The sequence below is a fragment of the Lepidochelys kempii genome, chromosome 4 (genome assembly GCF_965140285.1).
Source record: "Lepidochelys kempii isolate rLepKem1 chromosome 4, rLepKem1.hap1, whole genome shotgun sequence".
Taxonomy (NCBI): domain Eukaryota; kingdom Metazoa; phylum Chordata; order Testudines; family Cheloniidae; genus Lepidochelys; species Lepidochelys kempii.
In genome coordinates, this window is record NC_136383.1 from 12,530,762 (window position 1) to 12,556,011 (window position 25,250).

At 40.2% G+C, this 25,250-nt stretch overlaps 2 protein-coding genes across 8 annotated transcripts in view; one reads left to right on the top strand and one right to left on the bottom strand.

The window, feature by feature from the left end:
• GRSF1 (G-rich RNA sequence binding factor 1) lies at positions 1–15,483 on the top strand. Of its 2 annotated transcripts, XM_073340401.1 has the most exons (10): positions 2–334; positions 1,926–2,079; positions 3,096–3,251; positions 5,211–5,354; positions 7,597–7,732; positions 10,967–11,157; positions 11,310–11,434; positions 12,911–13,046; positions 13,304–13,387; positions 15,297–15,483. In XM_073340401.1, exons 1-9 carry the CDS (start codon positions 29–31, stop codon positions 13,360–13,362), a joined length of 1,407 nt encoding a protein of 468 aa, XP_073196502.1. In that variant the 5' UTR covers positions 2–28; the 3' UTR covers positions 13,363–13,387; positions 15,297–15,483. The 2 variants fall into 2 exon arrangements, with proteins under 2 accessions (XP_073196503.1, XP_073196502.1); XM_073340402.2 differs by lacking the exon at positions 5,211–5,354 and having other exon boundaries at positions 1–334.
• RUFY3 (RUN and FYVE domain containing 3) overlaps positions 3,095–25,250 on the bottom strand; it is a 96,711-nt gene continuing 74,555 nt past the window's right edge. For all 6 annotated transcript variants that reach the window (XM_073340391.2, XM_073340393.2, XM_073340390.2 and 3 more), the window contains one exon: positions 3,095–20,226. In XM_073340391.2, the coding sequence (XP_073196492.1) occupies positions 20,083–20,226 (144 nt within the window). In that variant the 3' untranslated portion in view covers positions 3,095–20,082. The remainder of the gene's footprint in view (positions 20,227–25,250) is intronic.

Genomic DNA, 25,250 nt, shown 5'->3' on the forward strand with positions numbered 1-25,250 from the left:
CCCCCGCCGCCTCGCCTCGCCGCCGCCCATGGCCGGGACGCGCTGGGTGCTGGGCGCGCTGCTCCGGGGCTGCGGCTGTAGCTGCAGCAGCTGCCAGCGCACCGGGGCGGCCTGCCTACCCCTGCGCCCCGCTGCCTCCGCCGCCGCCGCCGGGCTGTCCGGCCTCTCCGGCCGCCGCCGGCTCCTGCTGCTGCTGGGGGCGGCGGCCGCGCAGAGCCGGGGCCTGCAAGTGGCGGTGGCCGCCGGCAGCCTGCCCAGCCCGGCCGGGCCCGGGTTCGGGGCCTTGCGGGGCCCGCTGCTGCACCCGGCCCACCCGGGGCGGAGCTACGGCCAGGTACCATCCCCCCGCACCGGCCGCATGGGGGGCGTAGGCCCGCGGCCCGCACCCCCTTCCCCGGGGAACCTCCACCCCACCCTAGGGGTCGCTGCTCCCCGTTTCTTGGGGGGGTTCCCAAAGGGCCCCCTGGTTGACGTCCCGCCTTCAACTTTCTGGGGGACCCTGAAGCGGGGCGTAACTCCCCCCTCGATCTCTGGGGGATCTTGTGGGTGTTGCTTCATCCTCCCCTGACTACCCCTGCCCCCCCCCCCAGATCTCTGCAGGAATTCTCTGCCCCTGTCCCCCGAAATCTGCTCCCTTTTCTTCAGTCTGTAGGGGGGCGCCCATCTCTAGCCTCTGGGGGGGTCACTCCCTTTTCCATCAACTCCCCTTTTCCTAGGGTCACTACCTGGGCTCGCTATCTCCTCCCTGGCACCCACTCTGAGTGATATAAGACTTTCCAGGGGGGAGAGGGGCTGTTTTTTCCTCCTCATGTTCCTGTGGGTAGCACCCAATCTTTATTGGCCACTGTGTCTGTTTATACCTAGGAGGTCAGTGGAAAAGCCATTTATTGGAGCCCTTACAGGGTTAAGAAGAAATTCTTGTCACCCTTGGGAGAACTCCCTTACCCAGTGTTGAAGGTCACCTCTGTTGCCTTCTCCATCGTGCCTAGGAGGGGAGGACATTATCTGAGATGTTAAATACCCAGTCTCTTGTCAAGATAGCAAATTAGAAGCCACAGACTTTTTTGCATAAGTAACTTCTCTAAGAAGTTCTCTTATGCTCTAATAAATTGGTTAGTCTCTAAGGTGCCACAAGTCCTCCTTTTCTTTTTGCGAATACAGACTAACACGGCTGCTACTCTGAAACTTCTCTAAGAATGCTATCATTCTGTAAAATGACTGTGAACTATTGTATACAGAGTTTTTTTCCCTCTGTATTGTGTCTAATTTCTTGAATGCTGAGATTTGTGTAAGAAACTTTTTTTTAAAAATGATTAATTGCCCAAATCTGCTAGATTTGTAGCATAGCATAAAATAGTTTTCAGAGGAAGGTCTTGTGTATCCTGTTGCCATTAGGCAACTGGCTCAGGGTCCCTAAAATTAAGTTTCTCATTACTTGCTCAGCTCATTTATTTCACTATTCCTTCCATGCTCTCGGTGAGGAGTGTGTGGACTTTTCAATCCTATGTTTCAGCTTAACAAAAAGTAAAACATGGTGAATTTTTCATAGAAACTGGGTCTGTGTTTGAGTTTGTAACAAAATAATCTGAGTAGTTTTCCCTTTTCTTCCAAAGATTTCAGGCACCTCTCAGTCATTAGGCATTATCTGTGATGGAGACCCTGAAAAGCAGACTTTTTAAGAAATAGTTCTTTTTGTTTAAGTCATTTACTACTCCTGGGACTGAAAAAATCTGTATAAGGAGCAATCCTACAGTTTAACTGGGTAATCTAATAGACTGTTTTTATCTCTGTTTACTTCTCTGAACTGCTGGTGAGAGCCTGCACAATATTCATTTAATAGTTGTAACACAGAAGGGAATGATCACTGAAACAAGTAGTTGAGCAGCTGTTGTTCTTAAAAATAATACTGTTTTCCTTTTTCAAAGGATTTGAGTTCCTCATTTCAAGATGAGTATCCTCCACTCTCAGAGTATGAACCAATTCCATCCAAGACTGGAGAGGAAGATGATGTGTTTCTTATCCGAGCCCAAGGATTGCCATACTCTTGCACTGTTGAAGATGTGCTTAGTTTTTTCGCTGGTATAATATCTGGTCTTATACAGAGATGTGATGTGGTTGAATGTGTTTTTAAATATTAATGATTGAACCTAAAACTTAAATCCTATGTTTACCGTTCAGTTCCATTTTTATAAGTATTTGATATGGTGGAGCTATTTATTCTGTGTTCAGTCTCTCTGTCTCATAAGGGTACAAATTAGGGCTGTTAAGCAATTAAAATAATTAATTGTGATTAAAAAAATTAATCCTGATTAATCACGCTGTTAAACAATAATAGAATACCATTTTAAATATTTTTGGATTTTTTACATTTTTCAAATATTTATTTCAATTTTAACAGAATACAAAGTGTACAGTGCTCACTTTATTTTTTATTACAAATATTTGCACTGTAAAAAACCATAGTATTTCAATTCACCTAATACAAGTACTGTAGTGCAATCTCTTTATCATGAAAGTTGAACTTACAAATGTAGAATTATGTACAAAAGAACCCTGCACTCATAAATAAAACAATGTAAAACTCTGCTTAATTGACAGCTCTTGTACAAATAAATCATTTAACTTTATTTTTAAAGTTATATTTTAAAATACTCATTATTTGAATTACAAACTCAAAAAATAAAAATTTGCCAAGCAGGTAAGGCCTTGATGCTACAATCTGATCCAAGTGGGTAGATCCTTGCATCCGCGCAGAGCTCTGCTGACTTCTGTGGCCCTCCATGTGGGTATAAATATCCACCTGTTTAGAACAGATTGTATGATCAAGGCCTTAAATTGATAACCAGTCAAAATTAAGGCAATGTATGATCCTAGTTGTGTGTATGTGGAGATATCTCTATCTATAGATAGATAATGGCATCTGTATGGCATTTACTGTCCTGTGTTTGATATACTGTAGTGTGCTGCTTGGGTGAAATTTTTATATAGGATCAGAATGTTCAGTTTCGATTGGACCAGCAGATTATGGTAAGGAAGAAACACAATAAATCAATACTGTGTTTCTTTAACCATGTCTTTTGTGTGTAACTTTCTAGACTGCAGGATTCGAAATGGAGAGCGTGGGATACACTTCCTTTTAAACAGGGATGGCAAACGCAGAGGAGATGCTTTGATTGAACTAGAGTCAGAACAGGATGTGCAAAATGCCTTAGAAAAGCACCGGGAATATATGGGTCAGCGGTATGTGGAAGGTACGTGTAATCCATCTGTTTTGAAGATAACCTACATATATTAAAACAGGCGCAGAATATTTCGGAACAAAACTAAAGTTATATACTGTGTGGGAAACAGAGGTAAAAGTGTTGTAGAAGTTAAAAGGACTGAAACAGTAACTACAAGAAATGTGATTGCGGTTGTGAAGATTGTTGTATATCAATCAGTGTCAGCATACACAGTTTTACTATTTAGTACCTATAAGCAAAAACCTTTAGGCATTGTTCAGTGTTTTTTTTTTTTTTTTAACAACTCTTAATTCTAAAGAGGGCCTGGAGGGTAACTAGAGTTAAAGCTAGCTTCCTGTTTTGAACTTTATTTTCATATATGCTTTCCCTCTCTGCTCCCAAACTTCACCAAAACCAAATGAATCCCCTCAAAAGCTCAAATACCACATCTTATCCCATGATTCCATTTTATGAAGAAGGTTAGGCAAATAATACAAAGAGCTTTGGAGAGAAGGGGATTGAAAAGTCATGGTTTACTCTCCAAGAATTTCCTTACCTTTTTTTGCTTGTCTTTTCTCTGAAATGGATTTACATACTTCAACCTTTTCTCCTCCTGTCATTCTTCCAATAGAGCTGTTTGGAAAACGTATTCTTTTCCCATTGAAAATATCAACAAAGAACACTTTGTTTTTATCAAAATTGTCCACAAAAAATCAAAACCTGAGATACTTTGTCCAAAAATAAAAACATTTCATTTTTGAAATGCCTCCACAACCTGGGTATCTCATGCTCCCATCTTCCGCTATAGGCTGGGATTCCTGGTTGGACTCCATCTTTCATGATGCATCACAGTCTCCCCTCTTGATAAGGGAGGCTGTGCATCATGACATTCATACGGCTGCAGGGCATTATGTATTCCCAGGGAATTCTGCACCAACAGTTCTGCGCACAATATTTTAAAACTGCAAAATTCTACATATTTTATTTGTCAAAAAACCCCACTATAATCACGCTAGTTTCAATTATTTTGGTAATTTATTTCAAAATACCTGTCAGCAAGCATGTCTCTAACAATAGACTACAAAAAAAAAAAGACTCAGGAAATGTTTTCTGACCAATAGATTTGTTACTAGGCATATTAATACAGAATGCTGAGTAATTCATTTAAACTAGCATACAGAAACATATTTCCTGCATCCCTCAGAAACAATGCAAAGGCTTGGGGGAGTCGGGGTGACAGGGGAGCCAAAGGAGATGGAAGTAATTGCTGGGAAGAAGCTTGGGAGTGACCCTGAAGTGTGGGTGGGAGAAGTATGGAACTGGGTTTTGGGTTTTTTAGAGCAGAGGAGGGATTGTTAAGGAGTTGGTGAACCTCCCCCATGCTGACCCTTAGCTTCTCCCATTCAGCCAGGCACATCTGCCCCCACCCCATGTGTCCCTGCATCGCCACTCCCCATTCAACCAGGCATATCTGCACACGTTCTCATGTAGCCCTGCACCTTCACTCAGCCAGGTATAGCTGTCCCTGTGCCCCGATTCAGCCACCCCCATTCCCACACTACAGGATCTGTCAGTTGCTGTGTGGCTTGCAGGTTTGAAGGGGATTCCTTTCCCCGTTACATAAGTTTCATAGATTCATAGAATATCAGAGTTGGAAGGGACCTCAGGAGATCATCTAGTCCAACCCCCTGCTCAAAGCAGGACCAATCCCCAATTTTGCCCCAGAACCCCCTAAATGGCCCCCTCAAGGATTGAACTCGCAACCCTGGGTTTAGCAGGCCAATGCTCAAACCACTGAGCTATCCCTCCCCCCTATTGTAAAAGTTTTTTAAACTTCTCAGGAAACCCAAGTGAAAACTACAGTTAAAGTTGAAAGAATCCTATTGCTTCAGCCCAAAACCAAGAAGAGACTCTTTCTTTCTTCAGGGTGACTTTGCAGGGGTTGGGGTGCAAAGGAAAATATACAGTCTAGTCTTGTATTCTTTGCAGTTTTTGAAATACATAATGAAGATGTAGATGCCATATTGAAGAGTCTGCAGTCCAGTTCATCCCCTGCAGTTAATGATGGAGTTGTACGCCTCAGAGGCCTTCCTTACAGTTGTACTGAAGCAGACATTTCAGAGTTCTTTGCAGGTGACTTAAGACTTTTTTCTTTTCAGCTAATATCTTCTAAATAATATCTTCTGCTTAGCTGATGTAAATTTGAGTTGTAGAAATTCTCAAGTGCAATATGGTGATGTCTTCTCCTGCTGTCTGCAGGACATGTTGATACTTATGGCTCTCACAATTACTGGGCTAACTGCACCTCTGGCCCCTTCTGGTCTGACTGCACACATTCTCAGGTGTGGTGGCATCACGCAGTTTTCCCACTCTCACACCGAGCCTTTGGCTGCAGTCCCCTGGTACTAACCATGATTAACTGAGCAGGTCCGATTTAAATTCAGAACCTGCTGCCCTCTTCCCTCCAAGGGCTGTGACCAGTGGTATCCAGTGACTAGACAGCCTTCTTAAAGCAAACTGGTTCATGGAGTTTAAGGCCAGAGGAGATTATTAGATGATCTAATCTGATCTCCTGTATATCACAGGCCAGCAGCATCCACATGCTAAACCCAGCAACCAAAATTAGACCAAAATGTTATATCCCACAAGAGACTACACCACTGTGTGCCGCAGGCAGAGAATAGGAAATCAGAAGCATTTCAGAGAAAAAGATCTTAAAACAAGAAATCGACTGTACACTTGTCTGTCAGCCTTCTGCATGGGAACACTGGCAGATCTAAGCTTCCTGCATAACACCCCTACATGACACTCTCTGCCCTTAACTCACAAACCAGTTCCCCCCTTTACTTCAGGCAGTGTGTCATCCTGCTCAGTCTTTTGATCACCCTTCTTCACAGCTGCTAAGTCATTTTTAACAGTTTTTAACCCTTTGATCTTTTAGCGCCCAGCCCTGGTAAAACAAGCCTTGCAGCTCTGTAGGAAACAAAATAAAGTATCCTTGAAGTCAATATCTTTGCTACTGTCTTTCCAGTGTCTGCTGGGATGTGCCCTCGCTGAATTAAACCAATATAGGTGTATAATAAACCTTTCACTAGCCCTATTATATTTACACAGTCTATCTCGGTCACTAGGTCACCTACAGTATTAACACACACATACACAGCAACTCCACATCTGCTGCTCTGGCATCCTCAGAAGGCAATAGTGCAGCAATTACAAATTCTGCCGACAGCTCCTAGAAGAGGGAGGAGCAGCACCCATTAAGACTTGGGATGCATGCCCACCATCAAAGCAGAACAGAATCCTGTTGCTGAGGGGTGGCCCGTGCTGATTGGGGAGAGATTTTGCTTCCCTTCTGGGCTCTGCAGGATTGGCTTCCACTTTGTAGAGCCAAGATTAGGATGAAAATAAGATGAAAAAGTTAAGGCACATAATAGATAAAATGGTGCCAAAATGAAATATCACCGACGGTATATTGTGCACCTCTTCATAATGTGATCACTCCTTTCCTATGTAGTTTGAGCATTGAAATAGTTAACAATGTTGAAATTTAAATGATCCTCACTAGTTAACACATGACTGAGAGAAATGTGAACTGTCAAATTCATCAAAGCCACTGTTTCAGGCTGTCTGCAAACTCAGGCAGATGTTGCTGTGTCGCCTTCAAAATGTGAACAGACTGTGTTTAAAGTCATAACAGCTAGATAGGTACTTACTAACAAATATGATGGAGAACAAGATGACAGCCCCCCAGGAAAAAATCAGTTGAAGAACTCAGCCCAGCCTGGTCCATTTCAAGCCTTGGTTTAGAGTTAGCATAGAGGTTTAGAAGCTCTAGGGTATATCAAACATCATGATTATATCTCTGGCTTCTCTAAAGTGTGGCAGGAAGGATTGCACAGGGGAAAAATAATTAATCATTTAAGTATGGTTGAATATTTCCCCTGACTTCTGTGTGGGCTGGTAGAAATTGAGAATAAGTCTGACAAAATGAGCACCTGCCAGCTGTTGAGTAGGGAGAACTTGTTCATGTGCTTTAGGTCCTCTGTCCTTAAACAAAAAAACAACAACCCCCAATAGAAGAATGTAGAGAACTGAAATCTTGTAGTAATCACTTATTTTCCCTTTGAAAACTCAGGCAGACAAACATTTCAGAGAGTAAAGCTCATATAAAAGTAAACTTTATGTACAAATCAAGGAAAAGTTAGAAAAGGAATAAGTTTTAAAAAAATCCAAAATGTTCAGTACTTGATCAGTTCTATTCAGGGCAGCTTGTTAGTTCAGAAGTAGGTAAGTTTTCATCTTTTTAAAACAAGAGAAGGAAAAATGCATATGCTACAGCTCATATAAAAAATGTTTTTCCCCCCCTCCAAAGGTTTGGATATAGTTGAGATGACTTTTGTCATGGATCAGAGAGGAAGAAGGAAAACAGGAGAAGCTTTTGTGCAGTTTGCAGCACCAGAAATGGCAAATCAAGCCTTGTTAAAGCATAAGGAGGAAATTGGGAATCGGTATGTGTTTCAGTGTGGTTAACTAAGTGTTTTACATTAGGACTTTAAGGATACAGAATAATTTAAATCTAAGGATACAGAATAATTTAAAGCTTGTGGATATAAACAGTGAACAAACATAACTGTGTTCACCTTTTTGTTCCAAATTGTTCATTGACAGTATGCTCTTTCACTCCCCCTCCTTGCCTTGATTACCTTGCTTTTCACTGGGTGATGTGTGTATTACCCCAGCCATACATGCTAGCATGAGTGTCGTTTGAAACATTTTGTGCAGCGTGGAGACTTGGTGAGATGTTTTGATGTAATATTTAGGATTCTTAAGGGAACTGGATGCCTTTCATTAGACAGTGAAGGTTAAAAAGTTTCTGGGAGATGTAGTCCGTTACTCTGGCCTAATCCGGGATTCTGGCTTTAACAGTACCCATCTAATTTAAATGGGAACATTATGGAATAATTTTGCAGGAGAATAGGTAAAGCATCTGCTGGGCTGGGATAGTCTTTCCAAGGCCATTTTTTTGATGCCTGCAATTGGGTGGAATCTGGTGCATGCCAAATTGAAAAAAAATTGTTCTTCTGAAATGTATTTTAAAGAGGTCTGAGTCATTCCTGTCAGAGGTTATCCAGACAGTATCTAGAGGGAGGAGTAACAAACTGGGTTGTCTGCTTCCCCTTTAATTAGAACATGGCTTGACAAGTATATTCCATCTATTAAAATTCTTTCTTAATGTTTAATATTTTTCCTTCTGTTTAGTAATTGTAGATGGTTGCCATAGCTACCTTTTTCTCTGGGTGTTTTGTTAACCTATTTTCACCTGTAAATCATACTTGCTAAAATCTCTAGCATCTTTGGTCTCATTTGCATTTCCTGCACCGTATCAGTGTTATCTGTAATGAAGAGATCTTAGTTGTATACAATACTAACCATGGCTTCACCAAAGTGGGATTGTTACCTCAGTCATTACATATAAAATCCTTATTAACACATCCCAGGAAAACTGCTTTTGCTTTTTGTTTCTTGTAGTTTCAGCATACTGCGAGCCTCTAATCTGACATCCCTCATCCTTTCTCTCCCCTAGATTTTTTTTCACATTATTGCTTTCTATGGCCCCAGCTGTAACTAGGAACAGACTAATTTAGCAATTGTGGTTAAACACTATTGAGGCCAACTTTACTCTAACGCTGTTTGGTCCAGCCTGTGTGAACAGGACCAAATCTTGATTTCATTAGGTTCTTAATAAAAGGATAACCTAGAAAGAGGCCTTGGCTATTTTGTGATAACTTTCCCCTCTTTCATATGAATGGGGTCCTATTAGTATTCCTTGATATTGCAGTTCATCTTGGTCCGTTTTTCTGGAACTTTCTGTTTATCTAAATTGTGTGTTATCCCATTGATTTTCACTCCATTCTTTAAAAATTGGGCCCCTTGGCAATCATCTTCCACTCTTTTCTTGATTCCTGACTAATTTTGTATAATCTAAGTTTCAGTTATTAACTGTGCTTCCTTATTAATATTTCCTTGTGTTACATCTAATAGCACCTTAAATTATTAAAAGAGAAAGGACATTCTAAGTGACTTTCCACTGTCCATGCAGCTTGCATCTCTGTTTAGCCACTGAAAATAGAATAGATGGTTTATTTTTCAGCACTAGTACAGTGCTGATCCACCGGAATTCATACTGCTACAGGAGAAGTTTAAAAATAGCATTTTTTTTAAAATGCAAATTATTATTTATGCAACAAAATGTAAATTTTGGTTCTGAATTAAGTTGATAGCATCCTTTCAAACACTGAAGTAGACTCCATTTAAGAGGCCACATCTACGCTACCCGCCGGATCAGCGGGTAGTGATTGATTTATCGGGGATCAATTTATCGCGTCTAGTGTAGATGTGATAAATAGATCCCCGATCGCTCTGCTGTTGACTCTGGAACCCCACCAGGGTGAGAGGTGGAAGTGGAGTCCATCAATCCCGCACTGCGAGGATGCGAAGTAAGTGATTCTAAGTCTATCAAAGATACGTCGACTTCAGCTACACTGTAGACTAAAGATCTTGTCCATACCAAATTGATGTTCTGTGTGGCTTTTATTATCATGAATGTTGCACAGAAATGTGGTTTTTCTCTTCTCTGGTGGCTCCTAATGTCCCTGGGCACAATATCTGGGTTCCCCATCTTCCTGAATATTCTTTCTTGTCTTTTAGGAGCCCTTCTGAAGGGGCTCAGCACTTTTGATTGCCATTTTCATAATCTCAGCACTCCCGGTTAAGTGCTCAGGGATTTAGTACTGTGGATTGCATGATACCTAATAGCTTGTAAGATTTAAAGACCCAGAATGGCTACAGGCTTGCTTCAGTCCTTTTGATGATTTTATTCAGGTAGAGAATTATGGAAGGAGGGACACAGAGGTGTTGGTGCATTTGTTCCTTGAAGGATGAGGGCTGTAATTTTACAGTAGATTTCAGTTAGGATAAGACACTTGTCCCTCTTATGCTTGCATCTTTTACCCTGATTAATTTGATTCTGGATCCTTTGCAATTACACTGTTTATGGCCCAACCAGTTTTGTATCAAAACCTCAGTATTTCTAGGTAAACTTTAACTCAACTCTAGACAGGACTGTACTGAAATCTTTAATGAAATTTAGCTGTATGAAGTCAGTGCATGCCATTAGAGCACCACACTTCCACTTTCTTCATCTGATACAATTGTTTCATCTCATGCTCTTTGGAACTGTGCTTATGTATGGATCAGAACATTATTTTCTTCTACATGCTTTCCTAACTTATTCTGCTATTTTTAGTACTGAATTGGTCTGTAGGAGTGCTTCAAATGTAGCCACCCTTCAAGTGGCTACATAGTCACATAAGTGTTGAACAAACTGCAGGGTTTCAGAATCCCATTAACACTTGAAATCACTGTGACCATTTTGGATTTACTCTGAAGAAGCAGCAAGTAGTTTCTAAAGCTTTAAAAGATTAATGTTAAGTTGCAGAGGCAGGCTTATTTGGTGCAGTTGAAAACTTAGCTTTAAAATGACTGTCCAGAATTCTCTGCTTCTTAATGAATCTCATGCTAGCTGCAAGTTGTGATGCGTGATTTTCAGCTCCCACAAAGCAACATCCAGTAGGAACTCTGATAGCACGACACTTGAAAGTAATTGAACATTTTTGAAAATTCAGTATTCTTTCTATGGGTGTGTAGGCATACCATGTAATCCTTTTACCTTTTAAATCTAGATATATAGAAATATTTCCAAGTAGGAGGAGTGAAGTTCGAACCCATAGTGGTTCGTACAGGGGAAAGATGATGATGAAGAATACTTATCCAACTGCTAAACTGATAAAAGAATCTGAATCAGTCTTTGAAGAAAATGAATTGAGTCAGACCCTAGGACCAACAGCAGCTTGTGAAAGTGAAAAAGAAAACGGTGAGTTCTTGCTTGTTGCGTTTGTTCTTTGAAGCTCCTTTGCATTTTGTCACTCTTGCTTTTGTCTGCACTGTGTACACATGCATACAAACCATTTTTATGGAAGAGTGTAATGTTGCAAGTACTAACGCTACTTTTGTTCACCTGTGAAGAATCTTATAGAGAAGTGATTGAAAAGCCTCGGGATGCTTCAGAATTCGGGAGTACCTCATCACCGCTGCATTTTGTCCATCTGAGAGGTCTGCCTTTCCAAGCTAGTGCCCAGGACATTGTAAATGTATGTTACAGTATGATCACTTGAATATACAGCATTGGTGACCATTTAAACCCTGATTACACTTTGAAGAGTATCAACCTTTTGCACTATAAATATTTTAATGCTGCCTAATTTCCAGATGGATTGCATGCGGAAACTCAGGATGTTTTAAAGAGTTGAAAGGACAAGATTCAGACACATTGTGGGGGATGGTGGGTGGGAGCAGAAGTCAAGGGATGGGGGGTAGAACAGATTCAATAACTAATTAAATCCTTATAGTTAGTGTCCCACTTACTACTGTAAATTTAACTTTTGGTAGATGCACATACAATTTCTGCCTCGGAGTGTGAAAATTCTCAGGCCTAAAAAAATCCTCTAGCTCTGTTACAAGTCACTTGGCTTGTGGTATCTGAGGCTGTAATAGAGGTCATTATTCCATAGACGAGTCCTCCGTCTTGCTTATTTTATTTAACATTTATGGTTCAGTAGAGCCTAGAGGCCTCAACTAAGTTGCTGTGTCATTGTGGTAGGCACTGTTCAAATGGTCTGTTCTAAAGTGCTGCCAGGCCTCGGTTTTGTGCTAAAGTATCTGAGCTAGTACTGCTAATAGCAGAGCCTGGGGGAGAGGTAAAACTAATGTGAAGTCAAAGAGCAACAAGAACAGCAGAGCGTGAAGCTTCACTAGGAGAATATTTTTGGGTAAAGATGTTAAACAAAATAGACTGTCCTGCTTTCTTCTCCCCATTCTGTCTTGCATGTGTGTCTTGTTAAAAGAGAACGGTAAGAACAGATTTTTTCAATAGCCTAAGGCATACCACTGTGGGTGACTGCTCTTGTGTACGTGTTCATGCCAGATCTTTTAAATAAACTTCTCTGCAGATCAATCAAAAAAATCTTGTTTTAAAACTGAATGGGTTTGATAAGATTTGTCCAATATAACCAGCATTTGTCCCCATGTTTAGCTGTAAGCATGGCTATGCAATCGATACAGCTGAGGGTTTTTTATTTTCTGGTGGGGGGAGGGGAAATAGTTAATCTAAATAGAGGTAGGAGACATGGTGTTTGTTCTGACAAACAGGACATTTTCCATGCAAGGTGGTGAATGTCAGGGCACATGAGCAAATTTAGTCAAAAGGGTTTGTCGAATAAAAAGGGTTCAGATAAATATGATTGTGCTTATCTAAGCAGCAGCAAATTTAACTGACCATTTTACTTCAACTTGGGTATTCCCTTTATAGTGAGAAACCAAGTTGTAACAAAATGGTCAGCTAACTTTGATGCTGGAAGGAATCTTGTATATAAGCGGAAGAAAAATGGTAACTAACTGTAAAACATTTTAATTCTATCAAATAGGAGTTCCCAAGGTTTGAAATATTAACACTGCAATAAACTTGTAGAATTAAACTGCATAGCTTACCTCCTCCCCATTGCTCCATCTTGCCTTTCAGTTTGACTCTTACCTGCTAGCCATATATACTTAGGTTTTGTTTTCTTTAGTTTTTTGCTCCACTGAAACCTGCAAAAATCACCATGGAATATAATTCCAGTGGGAAAGCTACAGGAGAAGCAGATGTACATTTTGAGACTCATGAAGATGCAGTTGCTGCTATGGCTAAGGACAGGTCACACGTGCGTAAGTAGTGCTTGCATGTCTTTCTGCTGTGCAGTCTTGCTGTGGAGCCCGGTAGTGCCAGTCATCTGGAACATCTTGTCAGGCCTTGAGCTGTGTACTGATCGCGTAGTACAGAGTACCTTTCAAGGTCTAGGCCTTGAATTGTTCAGGCCTGAAATGTTTAACTCTGCTCAGTGTGACTGTTGCATGCACTATACAGGCTTACTTTTTTGTTGTTGTTCAGAAACGTTATAAACCATTTTGTAATTATTCCCCAGAGCATAGATATATTGAATTATTTCTGAATTCATCTCCAAAAAGAAAACACGATTGCTAGTGACAGTGGCACAATCTCAGACTAGGTAAGTGTATTAACTCCTTCCCCCACTTGAAATGCATGCTGTTTCCAAAGATGGACAATTTGACCCTTATTTCATAGGCGTACTCATATAGCACACTGCCTGTATGCAGTACTTCAGCTATTTAAGACAAGTAACTTAAAGTCAAAATCTAAATCTAGACTGTTCAAACAACCATACCTAAAAGTTAAGCATCTAAATTTATAATGAATTTCTCGGAGGTCTTATTTCAGGCACCCAAATTTGAACGTTTTGACCTAAGGACCCCATCCAACTCCTGTTTAAAATATTCTTTTCCTTAATGGAGTTGGATGAGGCCCTCATTTAGACAATACTCAGTGAAGCATGACAGAACTGAGTGGGATGCTGTGGCACGTCAGACTCTTTATAGCTGGACAGAAATTGATAGGACTCTCAGTTAAGCAGTGAACTTGTGCTGGAATTCAGATTTTAAAGTGTCATCCCCCCACTCCACCCCCAACCCAAATCCACTGATTCTCTGGTTACTGTGGAAGGTGAAATGAAAGCCTAGGCTCATGAGTTTCTCAGTTGTGGAACTAATTTTTGTGAGTTATGTGTACCTGAAAAATGTATTGACCATTTCTACAGCAGTGGAGTGCCATGAGAAGCAAAACTTGTAACCCTTGATAGCATTTGAAATAGCTGACTTGTTCAACATTCTTTCTTGGTGACATGGGAGATACGTTGCCTACATCATGGGTGATGGAACTGGGCAAATGAGAGAATGTATGTGAGGGAGCAATCTTGACTTTTTTGATCCAGCCTCCTCTGAGTCAAGTGTTGTTGCCACTGGCCAGGGTCAAAATTTGTTCACTTAAGCAAACGTCTTTTAAGGCTTTTCATGATAACCGCTGGCTTTCAGTCATTCTTAAAAAGCTCATGTTGTGGCTGTGCTTGGACTGTGAGCCTGCTACATGAAGTCCACCTGATAGAGAACCATCATGAGCTTTGTTCAAGCATTGAGGTGGAAGAAAGCAAGATGCTCCACAGGAGCATAATACTTGGATCAGCTGAGCCAAGAGAAAGGGGTGGAGATTAAACACATGCAGTTGAAGTTGTTGCTGATTGAAGCCTATTTAACCTGATATGTAGTTGCCTGCAGTGAACACCTGGGGCTGCTGTCCTGCTGCAGGGAGATTGTCCTCAGGCTATAGGGCTCTGAGACACAATTGTAGATTCTTCCCTTAAGTGTTTTCTGCAAAATATAAATGTTGGCTTTATTTTTTTAAATTAACTTTTTTTGATGGAGTAGAACTTTAGAATATATTCCTTGCATAGAAGAGTGTTCCCATCTCTCCCCCTTCACTTTCCTAGTCTGAACTCTGTAGCAAATGCAGTGGAGATGGAACCTGCTCAAGTGCTACAGTGATTAGGTTAGAGGTAAGAGACTAGTTGAGTTTCAAGGCTTTGATCTTCTTTGCCAGGTGTAGCAGACACTTATCCCATGCATAACTTGAAGACCATCTCCAACACTGCTTTTTGTTACTTGAGGAAGCAGTAACTGTTCTACCCTTGCACTACACGTCTGCTGCAAAGTCTGACAGGAGTATTTAGCACTATCTATGACCTCTTTAATGGGCATGCTGGTGAGCAGTCTTATTGAAAATGGGTTAATTTGCAGAGCATGATTTGGTTTAGCTCTGGGCTTGGATCTCCTCCAGTTCAGCAGACTTGTCAGAGGACCTGCTTATACCATTTTAAAGAGCTGCTTGTTTCAGTGGTGGCTTAATTTAGGTAAGCTTTGAGCGTTCCTGACAACTTAAGAGTTGTTGAGAGTAGAGAACTCTCAAACACCACTAGGGGAAGGGTGTTGGGGTGGAAGAAAAAGTTAGCATTTGCCAAATGAGAGCTTCTGATACCCAATCTCTAACATTTTTTCCTTTCTTTTCAGAATGAAGCAAGAACTGTTTCGTTTGCTCATCATTCTTGGAGCTAGATAGAGGTTCTCCTGTTCGGTAGCAAAGATAAACCACAGAGGACATCTTGTTTTTCCAAAGGCAATTCAATCTGTATCTAAAACTATTCAGCATGGGTTTGTGTAGTAAAGCGCACAATAAATGGTTTTCACACTGTGGAAATTGTCTGTAAAAACAGAATTAAGGTTGATTCCATAAACTGTCCTTGTATTATAGTAATTGTTACAGTACAGGCAGGGGTAAGTTCTGATCTAGGTTGTTGCTGTGACTGAAATATCACCTACTTGTTGCATTACTGTTCAACAGCTTATTTTTGACCTAAGCTGCTTAACAGTTCTTAGTAGGTAAGAACCCTTTGTTTAAAGATTCCAGCAATAGTTGAGCACCCTCTGAACAATGCTGTCAACTTAATGAGAGCCCAACTACCTCATAGCTTTGTATAATTTAAATATCCTAGAAAATGCTTGGAAATGCAAAAGCATGGTAGAGAGAGAGTCTAAAACACAGAATGTGTTTCTAATACAGATTTTGTAATGGTTCCACAACTCTTACCTATTGTTTTAACAGGTGCTTTCCTTTGTCATCTAAAACAGGCATCCCTCATCCCATTGTGCTTAAGGATGGAGTTAACACTTTGAAATTGCCTGAGCTTATTAAACTTCTACAAATTTACGTACAGTCTGTGAGGTGAAAGGTAACTGTTCTCTGTATAGTGCTTAAAGGCACCTACCCAAAAATTTAATCAAAGATGTTTCATATTTGCTTTTACTGGATCGTTTCTAAACTGCGTATTGTATAACAGCACTGCTTTTTCCCCATGTACTTGGCTGGGAGACTGCAGTAGCTATATGAAGCTAGACTCAGTACACAGTTGGAAAATGCTTAAGATTTTAGTTACTCAAAATGACAAGCTTTTATTGTGATGGTGAAATTAATTTCACTTTTTCTTATACTATGGTGGTGCAAGTTCTGTATTCTTCCCATATTCTGAGTAAGGCTTTCTCCACTTTCTCTTGGTTAAACTGTTACTGAATTTACAGTAGATAAGAGCATTAATGCCTCTTTAAAATCTCATCTTTCAAAGCATCAATTTTTCCCAGTGGACAGACTGCTTAAGGGTACTATATTCACTATATTGTGTTCTGACAGAGGGCAGCTCTACACTAGAAGCGCTGCATCAGCATAACTACTCCACCTCCATGACAGGTGGAAGTGTGTGTCCAGCTGACAGTGCTGATGTGGACAGCACTTAAGTTGCTGTAATGTGTCTTGCTCAGTGGGGTGTCTGTCACACCCAAGGGATGTAAGTTAGATGGACTTAAGCAGTAGTATAGACCCCCATGCACTAGAAGTTACAGAGATGTAAATGGGCCTGGTCCTCAAATGTGATTTGGGGGAGAGGTATACGGGAGTCTGAGACTTATCACTATATCTGCCTTTGAGGTTGGCTAACATGTTTTAAAATGGACACTGGCACTTGCAAGTCAATGATCAGGATACTGTAAAACCACATGAGATTTTAGTAGTAGAGTTTAGGCCTGATTATGGTACTAAATTTATCACCCATGAAGGCATATAACATCACTTGTAGGTGCTGCTGCTTAGTTTAACAGGGTGCAAGGGTAAGGTTTGGCAGTTGTTCATCTGGACCACAGCCTTCCTCACAGTTCCATTTTATTGTCCCAGCTCCACACACTCAGTGAGTGCATGCTGAAGTTCACAGGGAGGCATAGCCTGTGATATCAATGGGAAACACTATAGTTTAGATGTATCTAATGTATACATCCTTATTTTTCCAGTCCCCCACAAGACAAAATCAAGCACAGCTTTAAACAGCTGGGAAAGAAAGGATTACATTATACCACCATAACCCACTCAGTCCCTAAACAAAGTGTTTGGGGGAAATTGAGGGGCTCTGTTTACATTTCAGTGTTTCTTGGCTCAACAGTGCTCCAGTCTGACAAAGCTCTACCACCTCATCCTAGGTTTAAGAGCCAAGCTGAGTTCCCTCAGTGATTACATTTTGTAATAAGTGGTAGAGGCCAAAATAGCCTTACACTAACAGCTGTGTAATCCACATTGTCTTTTATAACTTGGAGTTTAAGAAACATCTGCTGCTCACTGTTGCAGTGCCACTAAAAACAGGTGATTAAACGAAGGCCACGCAACCAGCAAAACTGATGAAGGTGCCACTTGTGTAAATGGTAACATTCAGAGCTAGCAAACAGTGCTTTTTAATACAAGGGCCACCTTCCAGATAGTGATGTATTTAAGGTTACAACTCAGCCTAGTGCATAAGAACAATACACAAGCAGAAATGAGAAGCAACTGATTAAAAAAATACTTTCTCAAATAGTTTTATTTTGCATGGAACAGTGCCAGAAAATACCTTCCCCCTCCCCCTCAGTTTTCAGAGCTACACCTACAAACATGCTTGAAGAATTTCCCTTAGCAAGTGGTATCCAACACTGCATTTACAAGTCTCTAAGATGACATCAAAGGACATAGGTAGGAGCCATCTTGGAGCTCACCTTGTAATTGTGACATTTAATTTTAGCTCTCTTCCTCAATCTAAGCTGTACGCAGATATGTTACTAACTCATCATGGCTGAAGTAAACTTGTTAAGTTGAGCACAGTGGGTTTTATTGAACTTGGATAACTTCTTTATATAAATGACTATCGTGCTTTTTAAAATGGAGACTTTAGAGTTGCAGTATTAATATCTAAAGGTAGTAGCAGCCATCTTCCTTTTTGTGACTATCTAAAGGTACAAAGGCAACCAAGGAATCAGCTACCATCTCAGAACTTCTGATCACTCTCAAGGTAATGTGGACGTGTCAGCATTTACACATTAAAATTAAGTACTGTTCCAGTTTGATATCCAAATGCTATCAGAATTGCTTAAATTTCAGTTTCTACTCCATCAGACTAGCAGAAAAACAAAACCAACTCAACTAGCCGATTTAAAATTGTGTAGATTTGTACAGTATATGCATATTGAATATTTATCCTCCCTGCAAAAGCAATCAACCTCACCTTCAGGCAAAAGAGTCATTAGCAAATTAGTCATTAGCGACTTTTCCAGTCACTCAAAGTGCTGTCCCTGACTTTGCACTGGTGACCCTAATTAAAAAAAACAAACATCTCTTCCTGGAAACTAGAAAGTGAATGTATGAAAGCACCCTATATTTCCACTTAGATTCCAAACACAAAGCTACTTCATTTTTTAATTCCTCCTGAAAAGTTATAGACAATTGCAGGAAGATAGAACTACACTGAATGCATGTAGTTCTAACAGATTTAATTTGCATATAATCACCTTTGGAGAAAAACTAGGTTTCCCTAAATATAGATTTGTAGTAAAATTAATGCAACACCCCTGAATACACAAATATACATAAATCAGTTTAAAGATTACAATACATTCTGTGGTCTTAATGGTTTAGTTCAGTTTCTAATACAAAGTAGGCCAAATAAACTAAACCCCTCTCTTTGGGGAGGGATGCATACCAGCATTTGTAATTTTGCCGTTTTGGCACAGGGGGAGGCTGGAGCCCTAAGAGAAGTACAAGTGGCGCCGTACAGAAGCCTTAAATATGACATCTTATGTCAGATTATCTTTGTATGAACCATAAAACCTATCTGAAAGTGAATTTCAGATTAGCACATTTGAGCCTCCTGCTAACAGCCACTGTTTCTTGTGGCTAAAACTTGATCAGTCTTATGACTATATTTAAATAAAGACCACCACATTTGCTGCTTGAACAGCTGATTAATGTGCACAAAATTAGTAGGAGCAGTATGTTGGACAGAATGTACAAACATGCCCCTAAATAGTCTGTTTAAAGAGACCAGTTTTTTTCCCCTCCATTTAAATATTCTGGAATCTAAATCCATCCTCTAATCATCAGGTCAAGATAAAACAGATTTAGAGTCTAAAATTCACAGCTACCATAATTCACAACGAGAACCTCCACTATAAAAGTTCAGAGGTACCTGTTTTTACCAAAAAACAAACCTGTATTTAAATAATGTTTGAGGATTGTGCTATGAGAACTTTCAAGCGTACTGTGCTGAGCGAAATGGCTGCTATTCAGTTCTCCTCTCTCACACGCCTCAAAAAAATAACCCCAAAATCTTTTAAATCTTTCCCCTCAACTGTTGATGTTATGCGACAACCAGACTGGGGCCCAAGAGGGGACTGAATTGAGTAACAGTGTGCCACGCACATGTTTAATTCCCAGTTCTTTTGTGGGATTTCTCTCTTTGAACTGGAGCATCACAGTTCAGTAGAACTGCCAAGGACAGAATGGAAAAGGGAAAGTGGTATTTCAAGCAGAGCTACACATGCTGGTGAACAATAACTCTTTGTTCTTTGTTTCAATTATCATCCGTTTTCTTCCATTTTGCCTTCAAACAAAACACTTAAGTAAACCTTTGTACGTGTGTTTTTACCTCTTCTTGCAGTTGCCATGGTACATGTATTAAGGCTACTCTGACAAGTTCTTCACACAGCAGCTCATGCCTGAAAGGGGGGGTGTTTTCCTAAAGGAGGGCTCAGACCAGCATTTTAAATAGACAGTTGAGAGAGAATGTGAACACAAGAATGTAGTTCCTCTCTTTGACCTTGCAAGAGCAGAGGGAAGAGAGATTCTTCTCTAGAAACTCGCCTGAACAGCTTCAGAGCCAAGCCTAAGGTACAAGATTTTGTAGCTGGGCCAAAAACCTTGATTGGCCATCACTGTCCCCCATGCGGAGTCCTACAATGGGCTTGTTGAATATTGGTGTATCAGCTGTTTGTGACATGTGTTGCAAACACACTCTGGATTAATGCTGGATGGAAGGGGCAGTTCATTAGCTGAACAGGCCTTGCAGAAGATTCCGTCACAGTTCTTGCAAATGTTCTAAAAAAGGGAAAGAGGAACGAAAAGTGGAAACTACTGTTAATGAGATGAGAGACCACACCAGCCCTCACCCATCACTAAAGACTACCTATTGACCCCTCCTCCAACCTTTGAGGAACAGAAGGTTCTTTCCCAAAGGATGAGAACGTTACTTCAGCAGAGTTCCTAAACCCAGAGAGTAAAAATCAAAATCAGGACTTCAGATCACAATCTCAAGAACAGGCTGGAGCAAATTTCCCAAACTGTACTCAGATGTGATTTGGCAAGAATCAATTTAAGCAATCAATACTTTAAAATTCAAATGCTAGTTAATCAGAACACACAACTATATATGAAACCCTAGTAGTAAAAGTCTTATCCACCAAAGCTACATGTGTATTTTTAATTTCATACACATTAGGGCTGTCAGTCACAGTTAACTCAAGCGATTAACTCAATTAAAAAAATTAATCAGTTTTAATCACACTTAACAGCATCCAATTTAAATTATATTTTTAGATATCTTCATTTTCAAATTAGGGTTGTCAATCGCAGTTAACTCACATGATTAAAAAATATGATTTAAAAAATTAATTGCACTGTTAATACCAATTGAAATTTATTAAATATTTTTGGATGTTTTCTACATTTTCAAATATATTGATTTCAATTACAACACAGAATACAAAGTGTACAGTGCTCACTTTATTTTTATTACAAATATTTGCACTGTAAGAAACAAAAGAAAGTATTTTTCAATTCACCCTAATACTAGTGCAAACTCTATCATGAAAGTTGAACGTGCAAATGTAGAATTATGTACAAAAAAAGAACTACGTTCAAAAATAAAACAGTGCAAAACTTTAGAGCCTGCAAGTCCACTCAACCCTACTTCAACCAATTGCTCAGACAAACAAGCATGGTTACAATTTGCAGGAGATAATGCTGCCTGCTTCTTATTTACAATGTCACTTGAAAGTGACAACAGGTGTTCGCATGGCACTTTTATAGCCTGCATTGCATTTATTCTTGGGCCACCATTCCAGAGGACATGCTTCCATGCTGATGATACTCGTTAAAAAAATGTGTTACAATTCTCCCCCAAGGATATAATTAAGTCTCCTGTTCTGTTTTACCCGCATTCTGCCAGATATTTCATGTCACAGCAGTCTCGGCTGATGACCCAGCACATGTTAGTTTAAGAACACTTTCACAGCAGATTTGACAAAATGCAAGAAGGTACCAATGTGAGGTTTCTAAAAATAGCTACAGCACTCGACCCAAGGTTTAAGAATCTGAAGTGCCATCCAAAATCTGAGAGGGATGAGGTGTGAAGCATGCTTTCAGAAGTCTTAAAAGAGCAACACTCAGATGCGGAAACTACAGAACCCAAACCACCAAAAAAGAAAATCAACCTTCTGCTGGTGGCATCTGATTCAGATGATGAAAATCAACATGAGTCAGTCCACACTCCTTTGGATCGTTATTGAGCAGAACCCGTCATCAGCATGGACACATGTCCCCTGGAATGGTGGTTGAAGCATGAAGGGACATATGAATCCTTAACACACCTGGCGCATAAATATCTTGTGACACCCATTACAACAGTGCCATGTGAAGGCTAGTTCTCACTTTCAGGTGACATTGTAAACAAGAAGTGGGCAGCATTATCTCCTTCAAATTGTAACCAAACTTGTTTGTCTGAGCGATTGGCTGAAGTAGGACTGAGTGGACTCTAACATTTTACATTGAATGCAGGGTTTTTTTGTACATAATTCCACATTTGTAAGTTCAACTTTCATGATAAAGAGATTGCACTACCGTACTTGTAATGGGGGAACTGAAAAATATTTTTTTTTTTTACAGTGCAAATACTTGTAATAAAAATAAATATAAAATGAGCACTGTACACTTTGTATTCTGTGTTGTAATTGAAATCAATATATTTGAAAATGTAGAAAATATCAAAAATATTTAAATAAATGATATTCTATTGTTTAACAGTGCAATTAATCAGTAACTTTTTTAATCACTTGACAGCCCTATTTCAAATATATTTATTTCCGTTACAACACAGAGTACAAAGTGTACAGTGGTCACTTTATATTTTTTATTACAAATATTTGCACTGTAAAAAAAACAAAAAACAACTTTTCCGTTCACCCTATACAAGTACTGCAGTGCAATCTCTATCATGGAAGTGCAACTTACAAATGAAGAATTTTTTGTTGCATAACTGCACTCAAACAAAATGTAAAACTTTAGAGCCTACAAGTCCATTCAATCCTATATCTTGTGTAGCCAATCACTCAGACAAGTTTGTTTACATTTACGGGAGATACTGCTGCCTGTTTCTTATTTACAAGATCTCCTGAAAGTGAGACCAGGCATCCACATGGCACTGTTGTAGCCTGTGTTGCGAAGTATTTACATACTAAATATGCTAAACATTCGTATGCCCCTTCATGCTTCAACTGGCAAACTACGCTCTTTTGTTTCATCTTTGTTAAACTGCAGATATTTGTATTCAAAAATAATATAAAGTGAGCACTCTACACTTTATATTCAGTGTTGTAGTTGAAATCAATATATTTGAAAATGTAGAAAAACATCCAAAATATTTATAATACATTTAAATTAGTATTCTATTATTAACAGTGCCATGGAAACTGATTAATCATAATTAATTTTTTTAATCATTTGACGGCCCTAATACACACGTATATGTGGGGTGTGTATGGATGTATGTGCATAAGTTATACTGATATCTATCTACAACCAGGTTTCAGAGTAACAGCCGTGTTAGTCTGTATTCGCAAAAAGAAAAGGAGTACTTGTGGCACCTTAGAGACTAACCAATTTATTAGAGCATAAGCTTTCGTGAGCTACAGCTCACTTCCTCAGATGCATATCGTGGAAACGGCAGCAGGCTTTATATATACACAGAGAATATGAAACAATACCTCCTCCCACCCCACTGTCCTGCTGGTCATAGCTTATCTAAAGTGATCATCAGGTGGGCCATTTCCAGCACAAATCCAGGTTTTCTCACCCTCCACCCCCCCACACAAATTCACTCTCCTGCTGGTGATAGCCCATCCAAAGTGACAACTCTTTACACAATGTGCATGACAATCAAGTTGAGCTATTTCCTGCACAAATCCAGGTTTTCTCACATCCCCCCCACCCCCATACACACACAAACTCACTCTCCTGCTGGTAATAGCTCATCCAAACTGACCACTCTTCAAGTTTAAATCCAAGTTAAACCAGAACATCTGGGGGGGGGGGGGAGGAAAAAACAAGAGGAAACAGGCTACCTTGCATAATGACTTAGCCACTCCCAGTCTCTATTTAAGCCTAAATTAATAGTATCCAATTTGCAAATGAATTCCAATTCAGCAGTTTCTCGCTGGAGTCTGGATTTGAAGTTTTTTTGTTTTAAGATAGCAACCTTCATGTCTGTGATTGCGTGACCAGAGAGATTGAAGTGTTCTCCGACTGGTTTATGAATGTTATAATTCTTGACATCTGATTTGTGTCCATTTATTCTTTTACGTAGAGACTGTCCAGTTTGACCAATGTATATGGCAGAGGCATTGCTGGCACATGATGGCATATATCACATTGGTGGATGTGCAGGTGAACGAGCCTCTGATAGTGTGGCTGATGTTATTAGGCCCTGTGATGGTGTCCCCTGAATAGATATGTGGGCACAATTGGCAACGGGCTTTGTTGCAAGGATAAGTTCCTGGGTTAGTGGTTCTGTTGTGTGGTATGTGGTTGTTGGTGAGTATTTGCTTCAGGTTGCGGGGCTGTCTGTAGGCAAGGACTGGCCTGTCTCCCAAGATTTGTGAGAATGTTGGGTCATCCTTTAGGATAGGTTGTAGATCCTTAATAATGCGTTGGAGGGGTTTTAGTTGGGGGCTAAGTTTCCACGATATGCATCTGAGGAAGTGAGCTGTAGCTCACGAAAGCTTATGCTCTAATAAATTGGTTAGTCTCTAAGGTGCCACAAGTACTCCTTTTCTATCTACAACCAAACACTACTCTCATATTTGGGGATTTATAAAAAAAGCTGGTATAAGACGTGCTGGAATTTGCAGTCCTTTTAACTGGTGTGCTTCCTAAAGGCAAGCTGAAAAGCTTCTACAGAAACCATATTTGAGACTCCATACTATCAGCAGCATGTATTCAAAAATAAAAAGGACATGGTTTACACCAATTGTTCAAGTCGCTGCTTTACGTACCTGCGAGATGGGAATTCAGGGATCTGTCTCTCTCTTGCCATAAGGGCTGGTGTCCTTGACACCTAATACTGTCAAGAAAGTATTGCTCAATTCCTTGTGTCAGTGACACTGTCAGTAGTTCCAGAGGAAACACAGAACCCCTCAGTTCAGGCCTTGGCAGATATATTAAAAAGACTTTCAAGTTCTCCGTGAAAGTATCCATAATGGAAATGTGACCCAGGCTGCCTTCTAATAGCAGTAATTTTTAGAGCCTTAAAGCTAGTGCCCTATATAACATGGGACAAATCTTTATGGAACACAAGCAAATCTCAGGAAAAAATGCCAATTATGCAGGAGGGATTAGGTGGGTCTCCCAGTGATGTTACCATCTTGCCAGAGGAAATAGGACACACCTCACATAGGGGTTTTCCTATGTAGCTCTCTCAGTGCTATTGGGAAGAGTTCAGTAGCTCCACATATGAGAGAGGACCTAGCAACCTTAGCAGCAGGGATGTTGAGGCACTGCGAAAGGGAAGTTAATTTAATTAGGGCTTCATTTTCTCTGTCTGAGATGAGGCCTATTTTATGGCACCATTTCTGTGATTCTGGAAAGGAGGAAGGGCAAGAGAAGAAGAGTGACCTTTTAAAAAGAGAGTGAGAAGAGAGAAAAGAGTGAAGATAAGGGGGAGGTGGCAGGAAAGGAAGTGGAAAAATAAAATAATGAAAACTATGTGTTGACATGCTCACTACTGGCAGACACTAGGGAGAGGGCTGATTGTGCTCCCAGGTGTGGATGGGGCGTGAATTAAAAGCAGC